Source organism: Cantharellus anzutake, assembly GCF_015039405.1.
Source record: "Cantharellus anzutake strain C23 chromosome Unknown EI90scaffold_12, whole genome shotgun sequence".
NCBI classification, from domain to species: Eukaryota; Fungi; Basidiomycota; class Agaricomycetes; order Cantharellales; family Hydnaceae; genus Cantharellus; species Cantharellus anzutake.
Genome location: NW_024066962.1, coordinates 1,075,816 through 1,102,867, shown reverse-complemented (window position 1 = coordinate 1,102,867; position 27,052 = coordinate 1,075,816). Strand labels below are relative to the sequence as shown.

At 49.8% G+C, this 27,052-nt stretch overlaps 2 protein-coding genes and 1 non-coding gene across 3 annotated transcripts; 1 reads left to right on the top strand and 2 right to left on the bottom strand.

Annotated features, from left to right (window-relative positions):
* Positions 1 to 8,741: 8,741 nt before the first annotated feature.
* Positions 8,742 to 13,156, top strand: EI90DRAFT_276112 (uncharacterized protein). The gene is made up of 5 exons (XM_039053517.1): positions 8,742 to 9,046; positions 9,106 to 9,251; positions 9,308 to 9,458; positions 9,513 to 11,126; positions 11,174 to 13,156. The coding sequence occupies exons 1-5, from the start codon at positions 8,876 to 8,878 to the stop codon at positions 13,085 to 13,087; spliced, it is 3,996 nt and encodes a 1,331-aa protein (XP_038918972.1). The 5' UTR covers positions 8,742 to 8,875; the 3' UTR covers positions 13,088 to 13,156.
* Positions 13,157 to 15,389: 2,233 nt separating this feature from the next.
* On the bottom strand, positions 15,390 to 15,971 carry EI90DRAFT_2834970 (uncharacterized protein; the record flags this gene model as incomplete). The annotated part of the gene is made up of 2 exons (XM_039053648.1): positions 15,390 to 15,665; positions 15,789 to 15,971. Coding segments are annotated over 2 exons (459 nt in total), but the record flags the coding sequence as incomplete, so codon positions are not given.
* EI90DRAFT_t82 lies at positions 15,674 to 15,747 on the bottom strand. Its single transcript has one exon. It is a non-coding gene; the product is annotated as a tRNA-Ala (tRNA).
* Positions 15,972 to 27,052: the final 11,081 nt, after the last annotated feature.

The following is a 27,052-nucleotide window of genomic DNA, read 5'->3' as shown; positions in this document are numbered from 1 at the left end:
TTACCAACAATCCACAGACCCACTCGACCCCCGGATGGACAGACCTGTATACTCTCCAGACGTCCTTACACGGCCCAATGGATGAAGAAATGCAGGCCACCCCCTTGTGGCACAGAGCAGACCTCACAGACGACGACCACGGCTGCATCGACAACGTCACCGAAAGCATGAAAGACACCCTCGACAGACTGATGGAAGCCAGAAAAATGGGCCTATGGCGCCACTTACACTATCTTAAAAGCTGGATGAACACGCTATCGGAATTAGACACCGATAACAAAAAGCCAGACACCGCTGAGTCCCAATCTGACAATTTTAACACGGTCAACGCCAAACTCACAGAACTGACCGAAAGGATTCAGTGTCTAGAAATAGGCCATACCGTACAGTATACCCCCCCACACAGAGACCCAGTGACCGTCGCTGCCCCCATGTCAACCCCCAACACAACTTGGGCACACGTGGCGGCTAAGACCCCACCACCACCCAGATCGAATACGTCCTCGGCTGCCAACCGGCTCAACGCACCGTCGAATGACACCAGCAACGGTCCCGCAGCCGACCCGAGATGCCTCGTCATCCAAGTGAGACCTCCGATCAAACCAGATGACCAGCCGAATGGCATCGAAACGAGAAAGAAGATCAACGACATTCTGGAAAAGAAAAACGCACCCCACTATCTAAGAGTAATGGCTGTAGGATACTCGTTAGCGGGAAACATCAAGATAACTACTGCCCCGACGTGCAAAGCCTCGGACCTCATCGCCTATGGCCATGAGATGGCAGCTGCCATCACCCAACACGAAGTAATCTCGGCCCTACCCGACCAGGAGCACTACCGCGTAAAGATCAACAAGATTCCCGCCCACAGCAACAACGAACCGATAACACCCGGAATGGTCCACGAAGAACTGCGCACCTACGTACCACAGTACAAAGACCTGAAGTACTGGAGACCACCAAAGTGGCTCGGTACAGAGGAAACAATTCGCGCTAAGAACTTTGCATCCATCGTAGTTGACCTTTCTAACAAAAAAGACAGGGATACGTTGCTGAGTCTGAAGTCGGTCTTCCTTTTTAACACCAGGTGCACAATCACACCCTACGAGGACCGTGTACAGGTATATGCATGCAGCAAGTGCGGTATGCTTGCCCACCGCACGGCCAACTGCAACCAGACAAGGTGCCTGAAATGCGGCGCGAAAGACCACAAAACCGAGTCTCACCCCGAGAATGCCGAACACCACTGCATCAATTGCAAAGGGGAACACGAAAGTTCACACAAGGACTGCAGAGCCAGGAGAGGCCGCATGGGACTACCCCTAGCGCCGAAAAACACGCCAACGCCAAAACACACCCTGCCAACTGAACAACCGGCAAAGAAAAAAGGGAAAGGTAAGCAAAAAACAGTCCCTGCCCAAACCACACCAGACGACCCCCCAGACTTTGGTCTCTCGGACCAAGACCTGAGCAAAATACTGAGTCAACAGCAACCGCCCGAGGCCCTAAAGGCCTCGGCCGCCAAAATGATCAGTGCAAGAGCCAGGGGGGGAGTAGCTCCAATCCCACCAATAAAGATCCCCCGCGCGAAACCAAAACCAACCGATGATAGTATGGTAATCGAACCGTTGAGCCAACTCCAAGGGCAAACTCAATGAATCGACAAACCAAAATAGCAACCACACTGACGGTGTGCAGTCTAAACGTCAACCACTCAAATGCGGCCACACAAGCCGCAATGCACAACATAGCTAACCGCAATAAACCAGCCATCGACATCTTCTTAGTCCAGGAGCCCTGGTGGCACAAAGTGAACAACACTTACATTTCAGTCGCCCTCAAGGGGTGGCAAACCATACTACCCAAACAACCTATCGCTGAAGGCGACAGACCCAGAACAATAGCGTACTACCGGAAGGACACTAACATAGAACTAACTTTGAGGAACGACATAGCATCAGACCTCGACTACATGGTACTAGATGTAAAAAGGAACGGCTCTACGCAACAACCAGTTAGACTCATAAATATTTACAACCAAAAAACGCTCGCAGCAAATCAGAGAAAAGAATACACGGTGGAAAGACTGGCAGAGACCACGTTGGACATGGACATTCCAACCATCCTCACGGGTGACTGGAATATCCGCCATCCAGACTGGGACGACCGGATCGAAACACCGTGCCAAAGAACCTTGGAAACTATTGAATGGCTCGAAGGGGGCGCGTTCACCCTATGCAATGAACCATTTGTACCAACACGGGAAGACAACAGCGGCCACACATCAGTCATTGACCTTACCTTTTCCAATGCCGCAGCCAACGGAGCTGGGGCCATCTCCGGTCACTATATTGACACGGAAATTGGTTGTCTATCGGACCACCATGCCACGATCTTCCAACTGGGCCCACCCAGAGAACAGGTCATAAACCCATGTGAAACCAAACTAAACTGGAAACACGCCAGTAAAGAAGAGTTCACGAAGGCACTCACAGAAGAGTTAGCCCACAATGCCCAAAAGATCGAAAGCCTGAAGGGTGAACTACTCAATGCAGACCAACGCACAGCGTCACCCAAATCACTAGAGGAAGCCACTGCCCTGATCCACAAAATGGTGGAAAAAGCAGCTGAAAGATCCGTACCTCACAGATGCCCAAGCAAGGCATCTAAACCATGGTGGAATGAGGACCTATCTAAGTCATACCGCGAACTGAGACAGACGAGAGAATCCCTAAAAGGTTGGGTGAAAGACTTCAACCGCCCATCACTATACCTTGCGGAAAAAGTAAAACACCTACACAAGGACATCCGCACCCGGATCAGGAAAGCCAAACAGACTCACTACCGCAAACTCACAGAGGAAGCCAATCACGGCAACCTGTGGGACTTCCGCAAGTGGACAAAAAGCCAAAGAACATACATTTCACCCCCCATCCTAAACAGAACAGACCAACTCGCAGTCAGCCATAAAGAAAAATGTAACATACTCCGTGAAAACCTCTTCCCCCAACCACCATCACTACCACACTCCCCAAATATCAACCTGACCCCGCGCAATGACGACATGGAATATGTAAGCGTGACGAAGGGCGAAGTCCGCGACTCCATATTCACTGCTGCCCAACTAAACGCTCCAGGCATCTCAGGCCTGACGGGCCGTGCATGGAGATGGGCCTGGGACGTAATGGAAGATGAAATCTTCCACCTACTGAGACTCTGCGCTGACTCGGGTTACCACCCTAAAGCATGGAGAACATCCATCGCGGTAGCACTGCAGAAACCAGGCAGAGACTACTCACTCCCCCGATCCTACAGACTAATCCAACTGTTGGAAGTGTCAGGAAAAGCGCTAGAGAGGATCCAAGCACGGAGACTGGCCTTCATAGCGGCAAAACACCAACTCTTCCCAAACACCCAGTACGGAGGACTACCAGGCAGATCAGCACAGGACGCCCTGCTCACCATCACACACGACATAGAAGCCACATGGAACCACAACAAAGTGGTGTCAATGCTCACCTTCGACATCACCGGCTTTTTCGACTTCATCCCACACGCGCACCTGCTAGACACGATGAGGAAACTACATATCCCCACCCCCATCGTGAGATGGACACACAGCTTCCTATCGGAGAGGAAAGCAGCAATCTGCCTTGATGGCAAACGCGATAAGCTCAAACCCATAACAACAGGCGTCCCCCAGGGTTCATGTGTATCCCCGATCCTCGCGGCCTATTTCACTTCCCCGATGTGCAAGGCTATAGCCGAGGAAACCACAAAGAAAATAGAAGGAGACCCAGAGCTAAGCCCGCAATACAACAAAGGCATAAAACTATCACCACTTACGCTTTATGTAGATGACGGCTCACTGGCGGTGTCAGCCCCATCTAGAGCAGAAGCGACAAAGGTGATCCAGCTGGCGTTTGTTGCAGCACACAACTGGTTAAAGCAGAGAGGACTAAAGACCGACCAGGTGAAGAACGAACTTATGCACTTCACCAAAACCAAGACTGGCAGAAATGCAGGTCCAGGCCCATCAGTCACTATCCCCTCGAACGAAGAAGGCGCAACCAGAACAATCCACCCATCCAACCTTATGAGATACTTAGGTATCTGGTTCGACCCACACCTCAAGTTCACGGAGCACATAAAAAAGACAGCCGCGAAAGCTTCGGGCGCGGCACACGCACTAAGGATGTTAGGAAACTCCGAGAGAGGCATACACCAAACACATCTCCGCCAGATGTACATAGGTGCTGTACTCCCAATAGTCTTATACGGCCTACCCATCTTCTGGCGATCAAAGCGCGGCTTAATTCTCAGAACTTTATCTACTCTACAGAATAAATGTCTGAGAATGCTAACAGGCGCTTTCCACACGACCAGCATCACCGCGATGGAAATAGAGGCCTCCATTCCCCCCATCGACATTTATCTAGATTACAGAATGGAAATGGAGGCAACCAGACTCGCCCGCATCCCCGACGACCACCCGCTGATCAATAGACTCTACCCACACCAAAGAAGACTCACCACTCCAACTTCCCCCCCACCTCTCCCAGTCTTCGACCCACAGAAGAAATACAAGTCCGACCCACGAAAGCGCTTCTCAACCTGCATCACCCGCATCGCGCAACACATAATCCCGGGCACGGAAAGAATAAGGCCACTCCTTGAAAGCCCATGGGACACATCTGCACATGACATCACCGACCGAATCCAACTCTTCACCCCGCCAGACGACCCTGGAAACTCATTCAAACAGGAATGGGCTGACGACCACATGAACTTCGTTGCGGAATGTGAAGATGACCCAAACACACTCCTCGTCTACTCAGATGGATCCCGATACAAAGATGATGGCAGAATCAAAACTGGCTTTGGCGCAGTAGGATACTCACATGGCAAAGTTGTCTTCGAAGAGAAAGGAGCAATGGGCGAACATGTTGAAGCCTACGACGCAGAGATGATGGGCCTGAAAACAGCCGCGGATGGAATCAGACGCACCCTAGATGACGGTAACGTCACCACAAAACCCACCCGCATCGTCATATACGCAGATAATACTAGCGCACTAAAACGCGTCTTTCAGGGTAAACCTCGCAAGGCCCAGGAACTAGCCAGGGACTTCAGGAATACCATATGCAAAGTCCTAACAGACTCTGAGGAGACGAAAATCGCATTGCACTGGTGCCCAGGCCATCTTGGAATTCCGGGGAACGAGAGAGCCGACCAGCTAGCAAAAGAAGGCGCACGACTCAGACCAGCCCGACCCAATTTTAAATCACTCTCGTACATAGAGAGCCTGCGCAGGAGAGAGATGGCCGAAACATGGACTCACCGATGGACGAACACACCGAACCCCCCGAGATCGGGCTTCTACGCAGCGAACCAACTCGCACCGAAGCTCAGACCCACCAAACGGTTCAGAAAACTCGACAGAAAAACCTTCAGCCGCGTAATCCAGTTCCGAACAGGACATGCTCACATCGGCGAGTACTACCACCGATTCGGAATCACAACGGAGAATAGAGCATGTCAATGCGGTAAATCAACACAAACGAGGGCCCACATTCTGACGGAGTGCCCCCGGACAAGTAGACACAGATACCTACTAGGTCGCGGAAACCAGACGAAATTCCACATCCTCATGGGCAAGATGAAAGGCATAGAAAGGCTTGCCAATTTCATCAAAAAGTCCAAGACAGGCGACAAACCGACGACAACAAACACACCGCGAGGACCGCCATCGCCCGACCGACTCACAGGATAGACGAAGCAGAACAGGACTTGCAGGGGACAGACGGAACCTCTTCATTTTTTCCATTTCTTATTTTTATTTTTTTTATCACCACGACAATACCTATGGACATCACAGAACCCGAGGATCATTGACACCCGAATACACCACCCAGAATACCACCATGTATAGATATTCCCCCCATGTACGCTCCGGTGTTAGGACGGGATAGCCGCACTGCCACGTCATCACGAGGCCGCGGGGTATTAAGATAGATTTATCATCATCATCATCACCCAGTCAGTCTTGTCTGAATTGACCTCCACCAGTCCCTTTCTCTCAACGAATCTCTGGATATCCATCTGACGCCAACCCATTCTTAGCGATGGGCTTGCTCCTTAACTCCCGCTATGCAACAAAGAGCGAAGAATCTGCTGGATGACTTTATTGCCACGGCACGCGAACCTTAGGCAGGTTACCTGCCTCTATTAGTATATGCGAACCTCTCAGCCACATCTTCCAGAGGGAGCCACGAAGATGAGACAAACCACCGCTGAAAGCGTGAAGGAATTCATGTCAGCAGCTGAGCAACGCGCTGGCACACGCGTCGTCCGCGGCTTCGATCAATAGCATCAGCTCAGAAATATGACAACGAATCATGAATGTCTAGATCATAGAGTCTTGGCCTCGTGTCCCATCTAATCCAACGAAACGCTTCTCGATCCCAATTTCAAATTGCTCCAAGTCGCGATCGCGCAAACTTTTTCACGGTTCATTAGCATTTGTACAGCAGGCTGAGCATGCTGCTCACACTGGCCACCATGACTGTGGTCAGTCTTCCTTGTCATACCTGATGGGACCCATTCCCAAACGATGACCTCCCACGTTCCCAAGTCCTCGATCTCTGGGAAGCCCTAAGTGACTCTCCCATCAGTGCGGTCCTGTGATCCGCTAACTCCTACTTGGCTGGTCGATATACCCAACGATCAACTCGAATTGTCGAAAGTGGTACCATTCTCGGACGAACCATTTCAATCTGTGGGCAAGGGAGTTGTTCAAGACGAAAAAACTTGGGGAGAAATTTTGATTCAGATGTGGGAGTTGTGCTTTGGTCAGTGAGAATGTGGTGCAGTTCCAAGATTTATGGATTTGCACAATATTATTCCGTTTCTTATCTTTGGGTTACTGCAAGCAGTGAGTTTTAGTCGCATTATTCGTCTTTTCGCATCCTGATGAGCGTTCGTTTTTTTTTCCGAACTTATCCAGCTGACTTGTGATGATCGCTTTCCTCCAGCACACTTATCCTCTCCTTCACTACTGCCCTGGCGCATTCACCTTCCCCTGCGGAGCCCTCCCCACCTTTGACCGCCGCTTCATGTTGGGTGATGGACCGGGTTCATACGTGGTGAGGGTCATCAACCAAGAGTGCAGGTTCGTGGAGGATGATGGGGATGTGGTAGTTTATATGGATGCGGAAGGGTTTGCGCAGAGGGTTTAAGGAACAGAGTGCTTCTGATTCAGGGATTGACATCGTTGAGTTCTTGCGGAATGCGCTTGCTCGGTGTCTCCTGTGATCATTGGTTTTGCATCTATCCCCACTGCTTCTTATGAATTCGTTTACACCTCTCTGTCCGCCCTCCAATCCTTTCTACCAGGCACAGCGAATTCGGCAAGGACTCTTTTCTTTCCGAACAACCGTACCTGTCTCTTGGATGTAGAAATGTTAAGCCTAATGTTCGTGGCTGGCGGGTTATGAGTTCTCTCTCTGCTTTCAGGTCTTTCCTTACATAATTCTAATTGCTTCATTCCCTATGATGACTGGTCTACCTCGCGTGCACAAGTTACCTCCACATCATTTCTTTTACACTACTCACCGTTCAACGTCACGGATTCTTCTCCCTTACTCATGGCCAGGCCGCACACACATGTATCAACAGACAGTGTTCAGATCATCCTGTCTCATTCATTTGATTCCTATGATTCCTAGTTCCGTCCTACATTCGGGTGAGGTGCCATGTGGGCGATGGGATTTCATTTTGATCTATTCTCGCCGGAAAGACTAGGTCGCCAACGTAGGGGAGAGAGGGAACGGACGCGGATATCTGGAGTTGTGTGAGGGCGAGGGTGGGCACGGGCAGGGGTGAGAGAACTGGGTCTAGATTGAGTTGATTAGATGGAGCTGGGGATCGCCTTACATAAGATTTGAGAATTGAGGTGAGGAAAAGCACGAAAGTGGATGTGGCACCCTGTCAAGGATTCGAAGCTTACCGATGAGCGCATATTTAACTTGGATAGTAGACGCGAGGTAGTCGCCCTAGCCCTGACCCTCATATACCGTCCCCTATTTCTTTCGCCTGTATGCGGATCTTGGCCCTCGCTCTTCATTCCCATCCTCCTGGTAACGGCAATTGAACTCATACTCGCGATACTATTCTCACTCTTTCCCACTCCCGAACGCTCCCTTTCTTGATTTTATTCGCTGTTGGGTAATCAAACCGGTGGGCCACAGACAAGTGGAGCAGGGCTGGCCCCACAATTAAGCGGCACTATAACAGCCAGCCAAATGAGGCGCCGTGGGACGCCTACGGAACGCCAGTGGTGTGCTGGACCTTGAATAGTTTCAGGGCGCTGTCTAGGGATCGGCGCTTGATCAAAAGAAGAGAAGGGTCGTAGAGAACCATTTTAACGGTAGCTGGAACATGATAAGAAGACGTTATGAAGCGCAGGCGGGATTGTGGCCCCTGCCGAAGGTTGTGTGGCCACAACCGGCGCTTACCGCCAACCCTCAGTACGAAGCGACGCCGCGACTGATGCCTCAGTATGATGTTCCATAGATGTCCTTGCGAGTTCATGTTGAATTCGCGCATCCTCAAACACTTATGCCACTTGCAGTTCTTCTCTCTCAGGATACAGGACTTGATCAAGACTTGATGTCATCATCCGTCCCACTTGCCCATGCCAACCGCGCTTGTTAGAATTCGCCGCTGATATCGGATCAGATCGAGGGATTATGTCGGCCAAAAGTATTCATTATGCCCTTCCATAATTAGACGGGGGCCTCGTGGCTCTGACCTCACACGTGTGTTTGACGCCCGAAGCTCTCCCTCTCCTCCATCCACTTGTCCACTATCGAACATGTCGGCGCAGCAAGGGGCCGAAGCTCTCAGGCATAAGATCGACGATCTGCTCGTGCAGGGGGTTGACATAGCGGTCCCGATTCTCAAGGTCGTCAATGCTACGGCTGATTGGTGTCCCCCTCTCAAGATGGCCACTGGCGGTGCACTCTCCATCCTCGACGAGGTTCAGGTTGGCAACGATTTACGCTTTGCTATGAATGGAAGCTCACACTAGTTTGGGAAACGTAGAAGTTCAGAGACAACAAGAAGGAATGGGCTGATTTCGGTCAATACGTAGCCGACACCGTGGTCGAGGTGATTTTGGTCATAAAATCTTACGATGCGTCAACGGAAGAAGCAAACCCGTGGATGGAAAGTGCCACAAAGCTCAAAAAGTAAGCTGCATTTGTTTCTGGTGGTCTTTGCTATCGTTATGAACATCAAGTCCCAGCGCTCTACAGGTGATTGAGTCCGGAATCAGAGGAAGACGGGAGAAAGTAGAGACACGACCGGCCTTAATAAATGCAGTTTCGTACTTGCGAGACCCAGGAAGGATTAATAGCCTCAAGAAAGATTTTGACAAAGCATTGGCATCGTTTCAGGTAGCTTTCCTTATAGTATCATTCCATAATCATTCTGAATTTCGGTCGATGCAGCTTCGGACGAACTTGGTGACTGGCGCCAAATTAGCGGCCATAGAACGTCGTCAACAGGATGCAGAACGTCGCCAACAGGAAGATAAAATTCTCGAGAGCCTCCGATACCCTCATATCGCCCTTGGTGATTCCGCTCAGGCATGCCTAGAAGGCACTAGGGTTGATCTTGCTGAGCGTATCATGACATGGTGTCGCAACACTGGGGAGAGTGAGAATCGGCTGATGCTACTGACTGCTGTGGCCGGTGCCGGAAAGACTTCAATTGCGCTCACGATAGCAGAGCGATGTGCGAACGAAGGGAACGTTACTCTGTTACTGCACTTCTTCTTCAAAGCGGGTGAACGGGCGCGGCCCGATTTTCTATTCACCGGCATAGCCCGAGCCCTAGCAGACCATGACCCAATTTACCGCGGTTCCATTACCTCTGCTCTTAGAAAAGATCCTTCTCTCTTGACAGCCCCACTTGCGAAGCAATTCGAGAACTTGGTGGCTTTGCCTCTCCTCCATACACCTCCGCCTTCCGGTCATTCTATGGTTGTCATTATTGATGCTTTGGACGAGTGTGACAAAACCGTGTTTTTACCCCTTGCCGAAATCCTTAGGGAGGAGGTGCCCAGGCTACCATCTTCGATAAAATTCTTCATCACATCGAGACAATTTGATCTCGTGAATCGTTTCCTCTCCCCCAATTACCCTATCAATCGACTCACTATTGATCTCTCGGATGAGACAAACGTGCAGGACTGTGCTACATACATCAGTTTCCAGCTTCAAAAGCTGAAGAAATCGCATCCGGAGTTGCGCGATAATCTTCAGGACGAGGACAAAAAAGTTCGGGAGATCTTGGAACGAGCAAATGGCTTGTTTATTTGGGTCAGCACAATCTTCCTCTACATGGAGACGAACAGCAACGATCCAATGAGGACACTGGGGCGCCTGCTCGACACTGGCACCAAACGTTCAAAGGTCCCTGCCGAGGGAATGATGGATCATTTATACACAACGATTCTGAAAAGGTGTAATTGGGAAGATGAAGATTTTGTGCACGACTACCCAATCGTGATGGGAGCGATCGTTGTTGCACAGCAACCTCTGTCGGTCACTGCCTGGGATGTGATTTTGTCACCTTCCCTCAATTCTTCTGTCCGTTATGCATTGGCTGAACTCGCCCCTCTCCTCTTGGGGGTTGAGGATCCTTACATCCCGATTCGCATCTTACACCATTCATTCCGCGACTTCATTGTGGATCGGATTGATCTCTGGTCCATTGGCCCTGGTTGCAGTCCAGTAGATTTGAGGATAGAGAATGCCAGGATTGCCTTGCGATGCACCGAGATTCTGAACCAGGATCTTTGCTCTATAGAGGGCTTAGGACTGATTGAAGACTTGTCTGGAAGAGATGAAATGCCGGGTATTCCTCCAAAGGAATTATCCGAACACTTTCGTTATGCATGCCGTCATATTGTCCATCACCTTAGTGGAGTCCAGGAACCATCAGAAGAGCTCAATCGGTCAGTTGGCATGTTTCTCAGTCAGCAAGCAACTCGCTGGGTGGAAGTCTGTGTGAGAATGGAAGGCTACATCAATATCTCATTACTCCCTGAGTGGGTCAAGGTATGGATTGTCGATCGTGTTAATGAAACGGCCTCATGATCTTCCAGTTGTCTGTTGACCACAGCTCAAAAGATACTGTCGGCACACTGGCTAATGTGCTTGCCCAGCTTTCAAGGAATTTGGTATTCTTGTCAAGATTTCAGGAGGCGCATGAGGCAGCAAGTGATTCTGTTGCACTCTGCCGTTACCTTTTTTCTGTAGACTCAATGTCCTACACCCCGCATTTGTCCCTGTCACTCAACAATCTATATTTGGCTCTGTCTACACTTGGACGGCACTTGGAGGCACTCCCATTCATTGAAGAAAGCGTCAAACTCCGGCGTGAGCTAGTTGCCATTCACCCAGGATCATACACCCCGGATCTGGCCATCTCACTCGACGATCTCCGTGGTGCTCTCGCCAGACTCGGACGGCACTCGGAGGCGCTCCCATTCATCGAGGAAAGCGTCAAACTCCGGCGTGAGCTAGTTGCCATTCACCCAGGATCATACACCCCAAATTTGGCCAGATCACTCAACAATCTATATTCGGCTCTTTCCAATCTCGGACGGCACTCGGAGGCGCTCCCGTCCATCGAACAAAGCGTCAAACTATACCGTGAGCTGGTTGCCACTCACCCAGGATCATACACCCCGGATTTGGCCATCTCACTTGACAATCTCCGTGATGCTCTCGCCAGACTCGGACGGCACTCGGAGGCGCTCCCATTCATCGAAGAAAGCGTCAAACTATACCGTGAGCTGGTCGCTGTTCACCCAGGATCATACACCCCAGATTTGGTCCTCTCACTCAACAATCTATATTCGGCTCTTTCCAATCTCGGACGGCACTCGGAGGCGCTCCCATTCATCGAACAAAGCGTCAAACTCCGGCGCGAGCTAGTTGCCATTCACCCAGGATCATACACCCCAGATCTGGCCATCTCACTCAGCAATCTATATTTGGCTCTTTCCAATCTCGGACGGCACTCGGAGGCGCTCCCATTCATTGAAGAAAGCATCAAACTCTGGCGTGAGCTAGTTGCTGTTCACCCAGGATCATACACCCCGGATTTGGCCATCTCACTTGACAATCTCCGTGGTGCTCTCGCCAGACTCGGACGGCACTCGGAGGCGCTCCCATTTATTGAAGAAAGCGTCAAACTCCGGCGCGAGCTAGTTGCTGTTCACCCAGGATCATACACCCCGGATTTGGCCATCTCACTCAACAATCTATATAACGCTCTTTCCAATCTTGGGCGACACTCGGAGGCGCTCTCATTCATTGAAGAAAGCGTCAAACTCCGGCGCGAGCTAGTTGCTGTTCACCCAGGATCATACACCCCGAATCTGGCCATCTCACTCGACAACCTCCATGATGCTCTCGCCAAACTCGGACGGCACTCGGAGGCACTCCCATTCATCGAAGAAAGCGTCAAACTCTACCATGAGCTGGTTGCTGCTCACCCAGGATCATACACCCCGGATTTGGCCATCTCACTCAACAATCTATATTTGGCTCTTTCCAATCTTGGACGACACTCGGAGGCGCTCCCATTCATCGAAGAAAGCGTCAAACTCCGGCGCAAGCTAGTTGCCATTCACCCAGGATCATACACCCCGGATTTGGCCAGATCACTCGGCAATCTAAATTTGGCTCTTTCCAATCTCGGACGGCACTCGGAGGCACTCCCATTCATTGAAGAAAGCATCAAACTATGCCGTGAGCTAGTGGCTGTTCACCCAGGATCGTACACCCCGGATTTGGCCAGATCACTCAACAATCTATATTTGGCTTTTTCCAATCTCGGACGGCATTCGGAGGCGCTCCCATTCATCGAAGAAAGTGTCAAGATCCAATGCCAGCTGGTTGAAATCAACCCAGGAGCATATGCCCCGGGATTGGCCCGTTCACTCAGAAATCTACGTCAAGCTCTTTCCAATCTTGGACGTCATTCCGAGGCACAAATGGTCCACATTTGAGCAACCCAAGTCCGGTGGTCCTCATTTCCCCTTGTCATTGTGTTTGCCACTTTGCCACCTGCTCATGGAGAACAAGTACTAACAAGTCCAGCCTCAATTTTTTTTATTAGATATTATTGATAGAATAGTTGCTGGCACTATGCCCATAACAAATCACAGTTGCAACTTATAATCTCAATATGAAGGTTACTCATTTCTCTTATATGTACTGGTCCAACGTTTCTGTATACCATCGTGACTAATGATGTCAAAGTTTGATGGATCCTGAACGTCGATGCAATGGAAAGACCTAATCGACAGGTCCACATTGTCCGATGTATTGGTGTGGAGGTCGAAAACTGGTGAAGCATCACTGTAAGAGACACAACAAGGTGGGCAACGGCCACAAAGGGCCCATGTGAAATTTGCCGCATGCGCGCGACGCGTGACCCGTGTCCTTTCAATCCAACGATGGTGGAGGTGAGGGCGGATGGTGGTGGAGGAGATGATGATGAAGCGCGTGCATGAAAATCGAGTGAAGGCAGGTGGCCAGTTGATCAGAAGGCAGCGCCATCGAAGGCTGATACTCCCGTGAGAGTACCTTGGATTAAGATTGGGTTTTGCCGCACATAGATCAAGAAAGCATCCGAAGACCAGCACCCAATGGCTTGGATGCGAGTCAATGGAGTTCCGGCCAGTGCCAACGCAGTGGCCCCACCCGATCGCAGCGAATGGCCACTAACATTGTTGTTAGGAAAGATCGATTGAAGGCACGATATGAACCAAGAACATGTTGGCACTGTTCCTTTGCTCGTCAGCCAAAGCTCAGGTAGGTGAGGAAACCGCTGATCGCGCGAAACCAAATACTTAGCGAACACCACTAACAGGTCCAATCAATTTCTACGGCTTTCCAACACGATCTGAGACCCTTCAAACAGACGATCCGCTTTGTGCATTGGTAACGTGAATGAGATGTGCGGGCGCGGGAGTTTGTTAAAATGAACACTGCGATGGGAAATGGTTTTTCAAAAATTGCGCAGCATGGAGGAATCGGGATCCACCAATTCTCCTAACCTCATCAAGCAATGCCAGCCCGTGAACACCATCGTGAGGAACAATATGTCGTCATGAGAAGGAGGGGTGGGCAAGCTACTTTGGATGCTAATGAGGTCCTCTTCTGTGAGGGCCCTCTTCCGCCTGGTGGGTGTGTTGTGCAGTTTCATGCATCCGTTGAGGCAACGCGTGATAAAAGGTGAGTTTCTGATTGTTCGAACCTCAGGCCAGGAACCTTCCAACTCTGCACAAATGCCTGAAAGGTAAGACTTTACCGATGAAGGCTGGATATAATGGCACATATAGACAATGAAGAAACTCAGCATGTTTTCAGTGGGCTTTATCGGAAATTCGTGGGTGTTGCAAAAAATGACATAAGACATGAAAGCAGAAGAGTAAGCCTTGCGAGTACTCCGTTCAAGGGAGGCACCTAAAGCATGAGCACGCTCTCCCATCAGACGCTCCATCGACCATCTCTCATGGACAGGATGTGTGGTCGAGGAGCTCCCCTGGGAATTCATACCTTGACTGCCCCTGACATGTCCAGCAGGGGTGTGAAGTGTTTAATTAAGAGTCCAGGCATATGCAAACGTGCGATGGTGAAGGCCCGTCGTGAGAGTGCATCGGCAATGACGTTTTTCTTTCCGTCAATATGGAAGATGTGCAAGTCGATCTTTGACTCCAAGCGAATTTTGACCGCTGCCATAATGATCAGGTTGTACACTTCCAAGGCATGCAAAGTGTTGAAAATTGCGAAAGATGTGGTAGAATCAGTTAACGGAATAACCGCTTGCTCTAGTAGTAAAGCTCAGTCTCACTATATGCGCGAGAACTGAGGGAAAAGGAAACTAATTCAAAAGATTGAATATAGTTTGTGGTCTTTGCGGATAAGTCCGAAGTGACCAAAATAAGTAAGAAGCAAAAGGTGTTGTGACCAAATAGTCACGCTACCGCGGGAATGTGGCTGTCCGGGCAAGTTCCTCGCTCGGATGTAGGAATGTGGCTGTACGGAAAACTCGTCCGGCCTCCCATAGCACACGGTTCCTCCAACATCAGTGTGAATTGCCAGGCATTTTGGAGGGGGGTTAAGGGAGGCCGCCCATTCTAGAGCAGCAAGCACAGTGACCGCTTCGTTGAAGAAGATGTTGAATGTTCGCTCTTGATCAACAATGGGATCAGCAATATAGGCAGTTTTGTGGGCAGGGGAAAAGAAAGCCAAACCCATTGCCAAAGCGTCCCCCCAAATCTGGAAGTCCGCATCTTCAGCACCCCACTCCTCAGTGTCCAACATTCGGACCCCCTCCAGAGATTCCACCTGATCTGCAAACCAAAGTAAGTCGTTCCTTGCGAGCTTGTTAATATAAATCAGTGCGCTCATAAATTTCCTGCCCGCGACCTTGTTATATGAGGAGTTCAGCACTGGTTTGAGGAGTGGGAAAACATTGAGGGCCCAGTTCGCATATCCAAGGATTTGCAGCCAAGATCGGAGGGATTGTTGCCGCGGGGTAGGAGGTGTTGGAATTTGCACGTGGTCTTTTAGGGAAACCTAAAAGTTGGACATACTGGGAATCGAACTCCAGTCTTCTGGATCGCGAACTCAGTGTGCACAGCCATTACACTATACGCCCTGATAGGCTGAGGTGGTTATTTCAACAGGAGGATTGTTGACAAAGTCGCGAATTGCTGTCACCAGACTTGCCTTTGCGTCTTTTGGCATCCGAATGGTCATTGCTGGTAGATCAACTTCAAAACCAATGATTTCCAAGACTTCGCCATACTGTTGCTTATGGTCCTCATGAGGAACTCCGATGATGTCCAAAAGTCGGAGGAACTCGGCCTGAGGTGTAGGTATATGTTAGACACTGATCCGGGGTCGGCACCGAAGGTCGCCTATGCGGGCCGCTATAGGCCGCGATGGCCGTGATGCTGCGAACAAGGCCCGGGGGTAGGGCATTTGGCCTCAGCAACTCTAAAGGGAGTGCTGTGCCCCCTAGCTGTCTCTTGGCCCTCATTTCGGACTCACTGGGGTTGCCTTGTTGGGGTCAGGACTTAGGGGTCGTGGTCACATTGATATTAGAGCTAAGGTACAATAAAGTATCATACAGGATATATATAGGAGGAAGGAATGAATGGAAGCGGACCCGGGCCGAAGGCCAAAGGGTCCGGAAGCAAACAAGAATAAGGAGCGGGGTTGGCTGCATAGTGGCCGGCAATGACCGAGGGTCAAAACAAACAATAACAGATAAATAAAGGAAAGAGTGTAGGGCCGCGATAGCGGTGATGGTATCATAGCGGCGCTGGACTCGGAGTTGGGCCGGAGTCAGGCGCGGGGATGATAGCGGCCCTGTAGGGGCCAAGTGGGCAGGGTAGGGGAGTCGCGCTGGGCACGGTGCTGGAGGCGGACTCGGGTGGGGAGGTTGGTGCAGCAGCAGGGGAGTCGGCCAAGTGTAGGGGAGCCTAGGGGCAAGCAGGGAAGTGAGCAGGGAGTCCTCAGGGAGGATAGGGATGAGGTTGGGGCTCACGCTCACGCTCGCATAGCGGTAACGGGCTTGGGCGGTGAAAGGTTATCTTACTAGTTTGGGGATGGTAATGTTCCGTTCTGTCAGGGATCGGCCCCTGACCCCGCTGTCAGGGCACCCAACCACACCCCAGAACCACCTTCCCAGACTTCCCCCACTTCCCAGACCTCCCCATCCCTACATACCTCTCACAACTTCAGCCCGCATGTGAGCCTGCGGGAAAAATCACGTGGGTCAAGGTGAGCAACTCGCCTTAACCCATGTGACACCTTTTCCGAGTCGCGGGAACATGCTCGGCTTCTACCCGGAGTCACGTTATGAACTGTACAGTACACTTCCTTTTTATAGTAGCCAAGCAGGGAATAGGGAAACTTACCCTTCTTCTCAACTCAATCCCCGCTTAGGCAAGTTGTAGTTACCCTCTGTAATACATGACAACTCAATCCCCGCTTAGTCCCTTCAGTGAGTTTGAGGAGCTGAGGACAGGGTCTAGCACTGTAGGAGAAATAACGGCCACACTATGGAAACCCATTATGGAAATATGCCAGATAAATCACAAAAACCTCATACGACAAGTAGATATGAGAAAATAGAAGGACCTGAATTTTAACGAATTTTACGAATTTTTACGAATTATTATGACTATACACGATAAATCGAAAGAAAGAAAAATAGCAAAAATACTTCAAGCTTACTATCAACGAGACGGAATTCTCGGGGGAATTTATAGCAAATATTAAACCAAGAATTAGGACAATCGACCAAGATTTGACTATAAAAATAATCAGAGAACCTCCACGGAAACTACTTTCCCACGTCCGAACACGTAGCCAAGGATGGAAGTACCATGGAACGAAGATTCCTCAGGAACTAATGCAAAAGTCAGAGTCGTGTTTACAATAGGAAATGTAGATGTCTTCCAAACGGAACCAATGAGAGTAATTACAGGGGAAACTACCTATAAACGATGGAGATATGACTAAAACTCCTGCAAAACGAGGACAATGCCTAAAAGGGAAGCGCGAAGATTAACCAGTAACGACCGAGACAAGCTTGATAGCCCATTAGAAAGGAAGGGATCCAATCTTAATCCTCCCAAATTTTCATAATAAAAGGATCATGCGTTAATGAGATATCCAATAACGGGAATAGTGACATCGAAAGTCCGAGCTTAGGGAAAAGACGATGTTTGCGTAGGATCCATAGTTAAAACATACAACTAAATTTACACGGAAATTATTAAAAATGGGGAACTATAGTTATGCAAATTTTCAGCCCAAACAGTCCAGCCGTTGTGAAGTTATACCCATGATGGGAATATAGAAATCCGCATCATGTGTAATGACACGTGAGGGTGGCGATGCGCAGGGAACCGGCCATCGGAACCGAGATCCGCACTTCGGCAGATCGCGAAGACCAATTTCCGTCCAAATAAGGAAGAGCCCGGTCAAAACAAAGCATGGAAAGTGCAAAACAACCTTAAATCATGAGGGAAAAATCTGAAATAAATCACAGAAGCCCATATGAAAGAAATAAACACCCACGCATATCATAAATCCCGAACAATTAAACAGAAATGGCGCCTGCATACGAACGACTATGGGAATGACGCATGTGATTACCGAATGTGCGCGCGAACTTTTGCTAACTCAACGAATACCAGGAAATAGGACACAACCTTGGTACCATTGGAAAGGTGGGAATAAATGAAAATTTAAGATACCAAGAACGTGAGAAAACATCCAGAAATGAATGAGATATAGGGACATGAAGTTAGAAACCTGAAAACGCGCGGGAAAACAGCTTCAAGAGGTCCAGAGTCCTAAATAAAATACATAAAAATATGAAATCTTCAAGGACGACCTACTATAACAACGAACAATACATATGGAGGATTAGGATGTGATAATACAAAAGGGAATCAGGGAATATGAACGAAATTCACGAAAACCACTAAACTACGACGGACCATGGCGGGAATTTTAGGGAACGATATTCTAATGAGGAGGAGAGCTATAACACATTCGTTTGAGTAATTCTTGATTACTAGCAACTTTTTCTTTCAGTTTTAAACCTGAATAATTCACTCATTTACCATTTCAGTCTCATTTTAACTAAATGTCACTAAATAAAAATGGAATAAATCAGCTGAAGGTCTCAGCATAGCCGTACGCATAGTAATGCGAAGTTCGAATTCAGGATCATCGAGTCATAGCAAATTTAACGGTATATAGGGAATTTGAAATAGGTAACTGCGGCAAATGCAGCGCAGCCAAGTTCCAATTAACCATTAAAATAGCTTAGGCGAGGGAGGACAATAAGAATTCTAGGCGCAGTCTGACCGCAGTAGAACCGCAGTTCAGCACAGCAAAAGCGCAGTAGAACTATAGCATGAAAATTTCATTTTTATTCAGTTTGAGAAAAATACACTGTAAATAAATCCTGTAAATAGAAGGTAGAGTGTGAAAAAGGAAGGCGACCCAAGGAGTATAAAAGGGAGACCCTTTCTGCGACTTTTCGCCCCCCTTAGAGAAGTAAGAAAATAGAGTATTATTTTTCTCAAGCATTTCTGGTTGTCACTCCAGTGCGAAAAAGTGATATACAGTTAAGATTGCCACTGTAGTAAAAGGCAGCAATAAAGGAGAGAAATATTAAGTAGATATTTCAACAGGAGAGCTGGTTAACACTCCAGATTTCAAAGTGTAAACACAAAACAGTTATTTTGCTACTGTTAAAACAAGCAATAAAATAAGACAAAAATAGAACAAACTCAAGGGACACTCCAGACACAATCCAAATTCATTAACTGAATAAAATCTTTGAAACTTCACTAAGTAGAAGATTAAATTCAAGTTTAAATCCAAATTAAACAACGCTACACAGAATTACACCTAGACAAATTAATAAATTTCAATAAAGAAACAGCTCCGCAGGGCTCGGTTTATCTGTAAGTCAATTCCCAGGAACTTTAAAACTAACCCATAAAAATAGAATTAGCCAAAACACTCGGATTGGTACTATATTTACAATAAATAACACTAGTACACTTCCCCATCCTAACTAAAGAACCAGGGAACAGCTTGGTGGTGGTCTCGTTTGAACCTCCCAACTGACCTTCCTTCGTTCTCTCCTTCAGCGCCCAACCACCCGGAACACCGCACACACCTAGGACTGAGGTCGGGCTGTCCCTGATCGAGGACCGAGCCCTGACACGTTCCCCCGTTTGCCTCAGGCCTCAGTAGTCCATCTAAGTATACGCTTGATTTGGCTGTATATTGATGGGGTAGAAGTAAAGGCTAATCCGCCTTTTACAGCTACCCCGAGGGTTTATATACAATCTTATACATTCTCGGCACAAATAAATAGAGAAGCTTCCGCGACGCTAAATTAGCATCGCGACATAATTATTACACAACACAACATCAACTGATGTTGTGGGCGGAATATAGACATGGGCTGGGGCCTCACATCCTCCTCCCTTGCGATACTAGATCGCAGACAGGGTACTAGCATATATACACAAGGGGAAAGCAAGCATTTTAAAGAAATAAAATTTTTTAACGTTCTACATACGAAGGATGTATGCAAACGGGGGCACACTCATTGCAGGAGGCTATAATAGTATTTTGTAGGCGAAGCCCACTTAGAGTTTCTCCTGGAACATATGCACCCAGATCTCGACGACAGTGCTGTTGACAATGGAACGACTTTCTCGTCGTTGTGAGTTTATTAAATACCATCGTCCACTGTGATGATGTTGACAGTGTAGGTCGTCGACAGCAGAGTTGTCGCTGACGAAGAAAATGAATAATCAACGACGTTTGCGTTGACAAAGGACGAAGGGTACAGAATAGACAATCAACAACAGCATTGTCGTTGATGAAGGTAAGAAATTATTAATCAACGACGGCCTTGTCGTTGACGAAAGTGAGTAATCAACGACGGCATTGTCGTTGACGAAGGTGTCATATCCATCCCCGGCCATCGACTTCCGGACCCTCCGATCCCTCCGATCCAACTCCGCTCCTCCCTCACTAACCTCGGAGCCCCCGTTATTCCGCAATCCTCTCGGTACCCCTCGATGGTCACCACCCCCTCATTTCAATTTATTACCTACGCCTCCCTAAGTACGGAGCCCCAAAGACTTCCGGACAGCTCCGACGTCCGCTAGCGCACCCCCGCCTCCGCTGGGCAATACACTCGCCTGCCCTGCAGAGTCCACCTTCGGGCTTATCCCTCCTTTCCGTTTCTGGGTTATCGCCTGCCTTTCCGCTAACCCCGCGAACCGACTCGTCGGTAATATTCAGTCGGCTAATGGTTAAACCCTGTTAGCTCCGCTCCGTTCGGTTCCGCCAATTGCGGACCCGTCCCCGCTGTAACCATATATATATCCCACTTGTACATAGGTTACGCCCCAGTAGAAAAATCAACTAGAGTTACCCCCCTAGGTTCTAATTGCCAGTCAGTAAGTTAGGGCACGGACGTGTCACTAGGCACAGCGCTCTTGGCAGAAGTCGCTGAGGCCGAAGCCCTCCGTTACGGAGACACTCCTTCGTCTCGACCCTGGTCTCTGACAGAAGGTATGGATGTGAGGGGGTCAGTTCCTCATTCGTTTACGTGGCGCTGACCCGGACGGGCCAGAGCCGGATGGGCGATTCGACATAGTCCTACGAGTCGTCGTGGACCTAGCCGCGTCGACAGCGACATCGTCACTCAGATAGTTGTCGTCGTAGTGACGAGTCTCGACGTCAGCGTCGTTCATGGACGAATCCTCGTCTTGACAACGGTGCGAGTAATGGACATGGTGCGTGGGTTGGCCACGTCCATGAGAAGAGGGAGCACGCCCTCGCACTGGTGGTGCGTGGGCGGATTCGTACACCGACGAGTGTGCATATGTCGGAGGGGGGTATTGCGGCGGAGGTGGGGCGTTTGAATACGCCACAGGGTGTGGGCTCGCATACATCATAGGCGGGTTTGAGTACGATGTTGGGGGAGGGTTCGAGTACATAAGTGCTCGTTCCTGGCATTGAATTTTACGACGCTCACGAGCGTCATCAGTCATTGGTTTTATCCATCGACACGCGAGGATGTACATCCGTGCAATACGAGCCGGGGGGTACTGGTCGGGAAGTCTTTTCGCCTCCATCTCAATGTCGTCGCGTGACATACGCATTCGTGAGGCGCGGTTGTTTGTAGCCACCCTGTACCAGTTGGTACAGGTGTCGACGTCCTCTTGCGAGGGCTTGCCCGTCTTGAACGACCAGGCAAGATGGTACATTGTAGCATAGAACCTCACACCTTCTTCGGTGTGTATGTAGTTATGAACCAACTCGAACCACTTAGGTTCTTTGTCGCGGACGAGCGCAGCCGCGTCTGGGAATTCGATTCTATCGACATGGTCGATGTCGTAGAAGCGGGTAGGAAGGGCCACCGATCGACAATATGTCGGTGGGGGTAGGGGTTCGCCATGCACTTCAGTGAGTTTGGCATCGTAGTACTCGTAGTAATGGTAGCCGGGTGGACGGTTTGTGACGAATTCTTCGAACGGGGCATCAGGGTCGATGACCCATTCGCCTTCCATCTCGTCATCGTCGGACATGGGAGCCCATCTCTTGGAAGAGGTGGTTTTTTTCAACGGCGCAGACTTGGCCGACGCAGGATCCACCGGGCCAACCCCGGGGATAACGATGGTCTGGGGAACAGTGGGCCGTGACGACGAGGGAGCAGAAGATGTGATCGGGGCGGGTTTGGGAGACGCAGGGCGTCCCCTTGCCGTGCGTGCGACTCTAAAGACGTCCTCGTTGAGTTCGTCGTTGGCCTTTCGGAGGGATTCGACCTGTCGATGAAGACAGTCGTTTTCAGAACGCAGGTCGTCGGCCTCGTTCTGCAGCATCTCATACTTGTTCCTGAGCTCATCGAGCTCATCGTTCCTACGTTCGTCTTCGAACGTAGTCTCTTTACATTTCTCGAGTTTCTTCTCGATATGGGCCCACATGACTTCTGTAATCATTTCGAGTTGATCGAGCCCTGTCTGCGTGGAACGTGGCAGGTGGGGGTATTTCTCACTCGCGCTTACGCGAGTGGGCAGGACCAAATGGTCCTGTTTTGGGGTTAAAATGCCCGTGCTGGGCGCTTCAGGGGTGACAGTCTGAGCGACTGTGGAGTTGTCGTCCATCGACGACATGGCAGCATCCGTGGTGGGACTTACAGGTGGGGAGTTTGGACTGGAGTCTACGAGGGCCTCCTTGATGGGGGAAAGGTCGAGGGAGGAATCAGCGAGGGGGGATTCAGTCGCGTTCATTTGAGCGATTTCAAATTTGATGGTAGGAAGCAGGATTTGATCCCGCTTTCATCGCATTTATCCGATATTATTCGGATATTCCCGGACTTGCCAGTTTAGGCAACTCATGGCTTCAACGCCATAGTTGGCCATGATAAGGCATTGATATCCGCTGGTATCGGACCGGTAGGCGACGTTCACGCCGTGGTCGTGATGGTCCGCTGGATCTATTGTCCGGCGTCTGATCCCGTCGTTGACGGTTCAGTTCCTCGATGTTCTCTACCCCTTGTACTGTTAGGTAGTCATCCAACGCAATTAGATCGTTTACGTTGGCCAAGGGTTCCCAAGTAAGGTCACCAAGTCCCCATCGGACACGGAACCATAAAGACTTATCGTCGTCCCATCGATGGTCAACGATTTCCTTAACCTGGTATTCCCGTTCTGGGTCGTCGCCAAAGTCGTAAAATACTTCTACAGCACGCCCAGGGAACAGCACAGAATCATTCGGCTCATGAGGTGCGAGCCGTGAGACGTGGAACTTCACAAAGATATTTCTTTGCGTCAACACTGGGGGAAGCCTGAGGATGTAGTTTGATGAGTCCTCAAATACCTCCAGTATTTCGTAGGGGCCAATATAAGTTGGCAACAACTTATGCGCCCTCCCCTTGGGGAGGTTCAGATCTTTCGTTGAAAGATATGCGTAGTCCCCTTTCTTCAGTTTTGGGGAATCAGGGCGCCGATGTCGGTTCGCCTGGATAGCCTGTTCCACACGACTCTTAATAATAGCGTCGTGAGCGGCCTGGATGTTGTCCAGGGCCCGCTGGGCAAAGGATTTTACCCCCGGCAATTCGGATGACAGCAGAGACATGGTCATCTGTGGGAGGTATCCATATACCAACTCAAACGGGGCGAATCCCATTGATTTATTCGCACTTGAGTTCAATGCGAATTCTACCATGGGTATATGCATGGCCCAATCTCGCTGATCGGGTCGGACGAATGACCGAAGGATCTGGACCACCGTCTGGATCACTTGTTCTGCTTGGCCATCCCCTTGAGGATGGAACGCGGTAGTTAACTTGAGTTTAACACCCATGAGTCGGTGTAACTCAGTCCAAAATTGAGACGTAAACTTCGTGTCGCAGTCTGACACGATGGATGTTGGCATGCCGTGCAAGCACACGACATGTTGCAGGAACAGATGCGCCAGCTCAATAGTCTTGACCTGGGTCGTCACAGGCACTAGGTGAACCTGGCACGTTAGTCGGCACATGTCAGGATACCGAGCTGCTCGGAGCTAAGGTCAAGAGATCCAGTGGAAGTGGAGGTAAGACTAGGAAGGTCTGGGTCGGTCTCAATAGGAGAACCGCGAGGTGTGCTAGGCAACACAGGCTCCAGCTGAGCAGCGAGGGGAAATGAGTTGTATTCCAGCCACTATGTTACTATGTACAACATACCTGAGCAGCGAGGGGAAATGAGAGAAGAAAGCTGGTCTTCCTGCTCGCTACTCAGGGTGTGATATACTGTAGCCCACACACACAGCTAATCTACGAGGCACTGTACATACCAACAATCAATGATCCAGGTTTGTCTGGCTGTGTTGGGATCTTGGAGTGGGATCAGATCATAAGGCTGTACAGGGATCATGGATCATGGAATCTGGGTGATCGTAGATCATGGAATCAGATCATGATGGTAAGTAGGCTGGAAGTGGCCGGAAGTGGGTGTACTCTGACATCACCCCCCCCCTTATGCCACTACGTCTCGGAGTGGCTTGGTGCATGTGGGGGGCAGGGACAGAAGGGTGTAGTTGGTGGAATTCTTTGATGAGATCTGGGGCATTCTGGGTGTCTCGGTCAGGTATCCAGCTGTTTTCTGAGCTAGGGTAGCCTTTCCACTGAACAAAATAGTGAAGACAGCGTCGGATGTACTTAGAATCAAGGATCTTCTCTACTTCATACTCTTCTCCTCCATCAATGATGGTGGGTCCTGGCTTGGGGTGTGATGGACGTTCTGATATTTCATCAGGTTGGTACTTGCGGATATTGGTGATGGATACCACAGGGTGCATTCGGTGCCCTTTCGGAAGCTGGAGCTTTAGAGCAGCTCGGAGATTACTTTGAGGATTTTGAAGGGCCCCAGCCATTTGTGATCCAATTTCTTGGTTGGGCGGTCTGTTGAGTGGTTGCAGGCACTGAGCCACACCTTTTCTCCTTCAGAATACTTGGGTGCTTCATCTCGATTCCTGTCATAGTACCTCGACATTTCTTCTGCTGCTCGTGCTAAGGCTGCCTTCGCCTCTTCTTGCATCTGTGCCATTTGTGAGGCAAAGTCTGCAGCTGCCTCTACAGTTGCTGCCTTAGGGGGTTCCACTCCCATACGGGGTGCTGCCCCGTGTCAAGCTCAAAGGGGGTGTGATGTGTGGCAGAGTGGACGTGATTGTTGTAGCTGAACTCGGCAATAGGCAGCCAGTCTGCCCAGTCATCTTGCCTGTGGTTCACAAAGATTCGGAGGTAGGTTTCAACTTCTTGGTTGACCCGTTCAGTCTGTCCGTCTGTTTGAGGATGGTAAGCGGTGGAGGGAGTAGGTTTAATGCCTAGCAATCTGCTTAGTTCACGGGAGAATTTAGAAATGAATGTAGTTCCTCTATCACTGATGACCTCCTCTGGGAGGCCATGGTGACGCCAGACATGTTCAAGGAAAAGGCGAGCCACACCTTCAGAGTCCATCTGGGTTGTGGTGGGTATAACATGTATCCTCTTTGATAAGCGGTCAACTACCACCATGATCGCATCAAATCCTCGAGACAAGGGTAGCTCCCCTATGATGTCGACTGAGACAACCTGCCAACGCCGGTCAGGTACCTTGTTTGGCATGAGTTTCCCAGTCTTCCGTGTTGGGAAGGACTTCACCCGTTGGCAAGTGTCACATCCTGACACATATTTGGCAACATATCGAGAGAGCCCTGGCCACCAGTAGTTCCGAGATACAAGCTCTAGTGTCTTCCACCGACCTGGGTGTCCTGCTACTGGGGTGTCATGATGGGCATGGACAATATCGTGGCGTAGGAGAGGGTCTCGGGGGACATAGACCCTTCCTTGGTAGAGTACAAGTCCTTCGTGAGATTCCCATCCAGCAGGGGCCTCATGCTCGGATTCTAACTCAGGAATCACCCTTGCAACCGAACCCTCTATCTCCCTACACCTCTGGATCCGCTGTAAGAATCCTTCTTCTTCTGTGGGGGGTGAAGTGGCTTCTGCGGCTCAGATGCGGAAGAGGTTAGGGTGTAGCAGGGTGATATTAGAGTTGTCTTCCTCTCCTCATGGGTGATCTGCACGTCGAGACAAGGCATCTGCCTTTCTCATAAGTTTACCAGGTCTGTGTGTGAGTGTGAAGTCGAAACGGGAGAGGTACAGGGACCAGCGGGCCTGGCACCGGTTAAGTTTCTGAGCTAAGCGGAAGTAGGAGAGATTGCGGTGGTCAGTGAAGATTTCAAAAGGTTGTGCGGATCCTTCAAGGAAATGCCTCCACTCTTCTAGTGCGCGGATTATCGCAAGCATTTCTTTGTCATGGATTTCATAGTTACGCTCAACATCATTGAGGCTTCGAGACATAAACCCCACTGGGTGGTATAGCTGGTCTTCCTGGAGTTGTGACAAGACAGCACCAGTTGCGAAATTGGAGGCATCGCACTCTAGCCGGAAGTGCCCCTTGTCTGAAGGGAAAGCAAGAACAGGAGCGGAGGTGACAGCCTTCTTTAAGGCATCAAACCCTTCTTGCTCCTCTCTGCCCCATCTCCAAGGTCTGGACTTTCGTGTTAGGGCATTAAGTGGCCTTGCAATCTCTGAGAAGTTACGAATGAACTTCCGGTAGAAGTTCACAAATCCAAGGAAGGATTGGACATCTTTGACTCGTTTTGGGACTGGCCAGTCCACAACACCCTGGATCTTCACTGGGTCCATCTCCACTTGGTTTTCCGATATCACCAGGCCAAGGTACTCTATCCGTGTCTGCTCAAATCTGCACTTCTCAGGTTTGAGGAAGAGTCGGTGTCTCCGTAGTGTCCCTAGTACCTCTGAGACAACTTGACGATGTTCTTTGAGAGTTGGTGTGAAGATTAGGATGTCATCCATG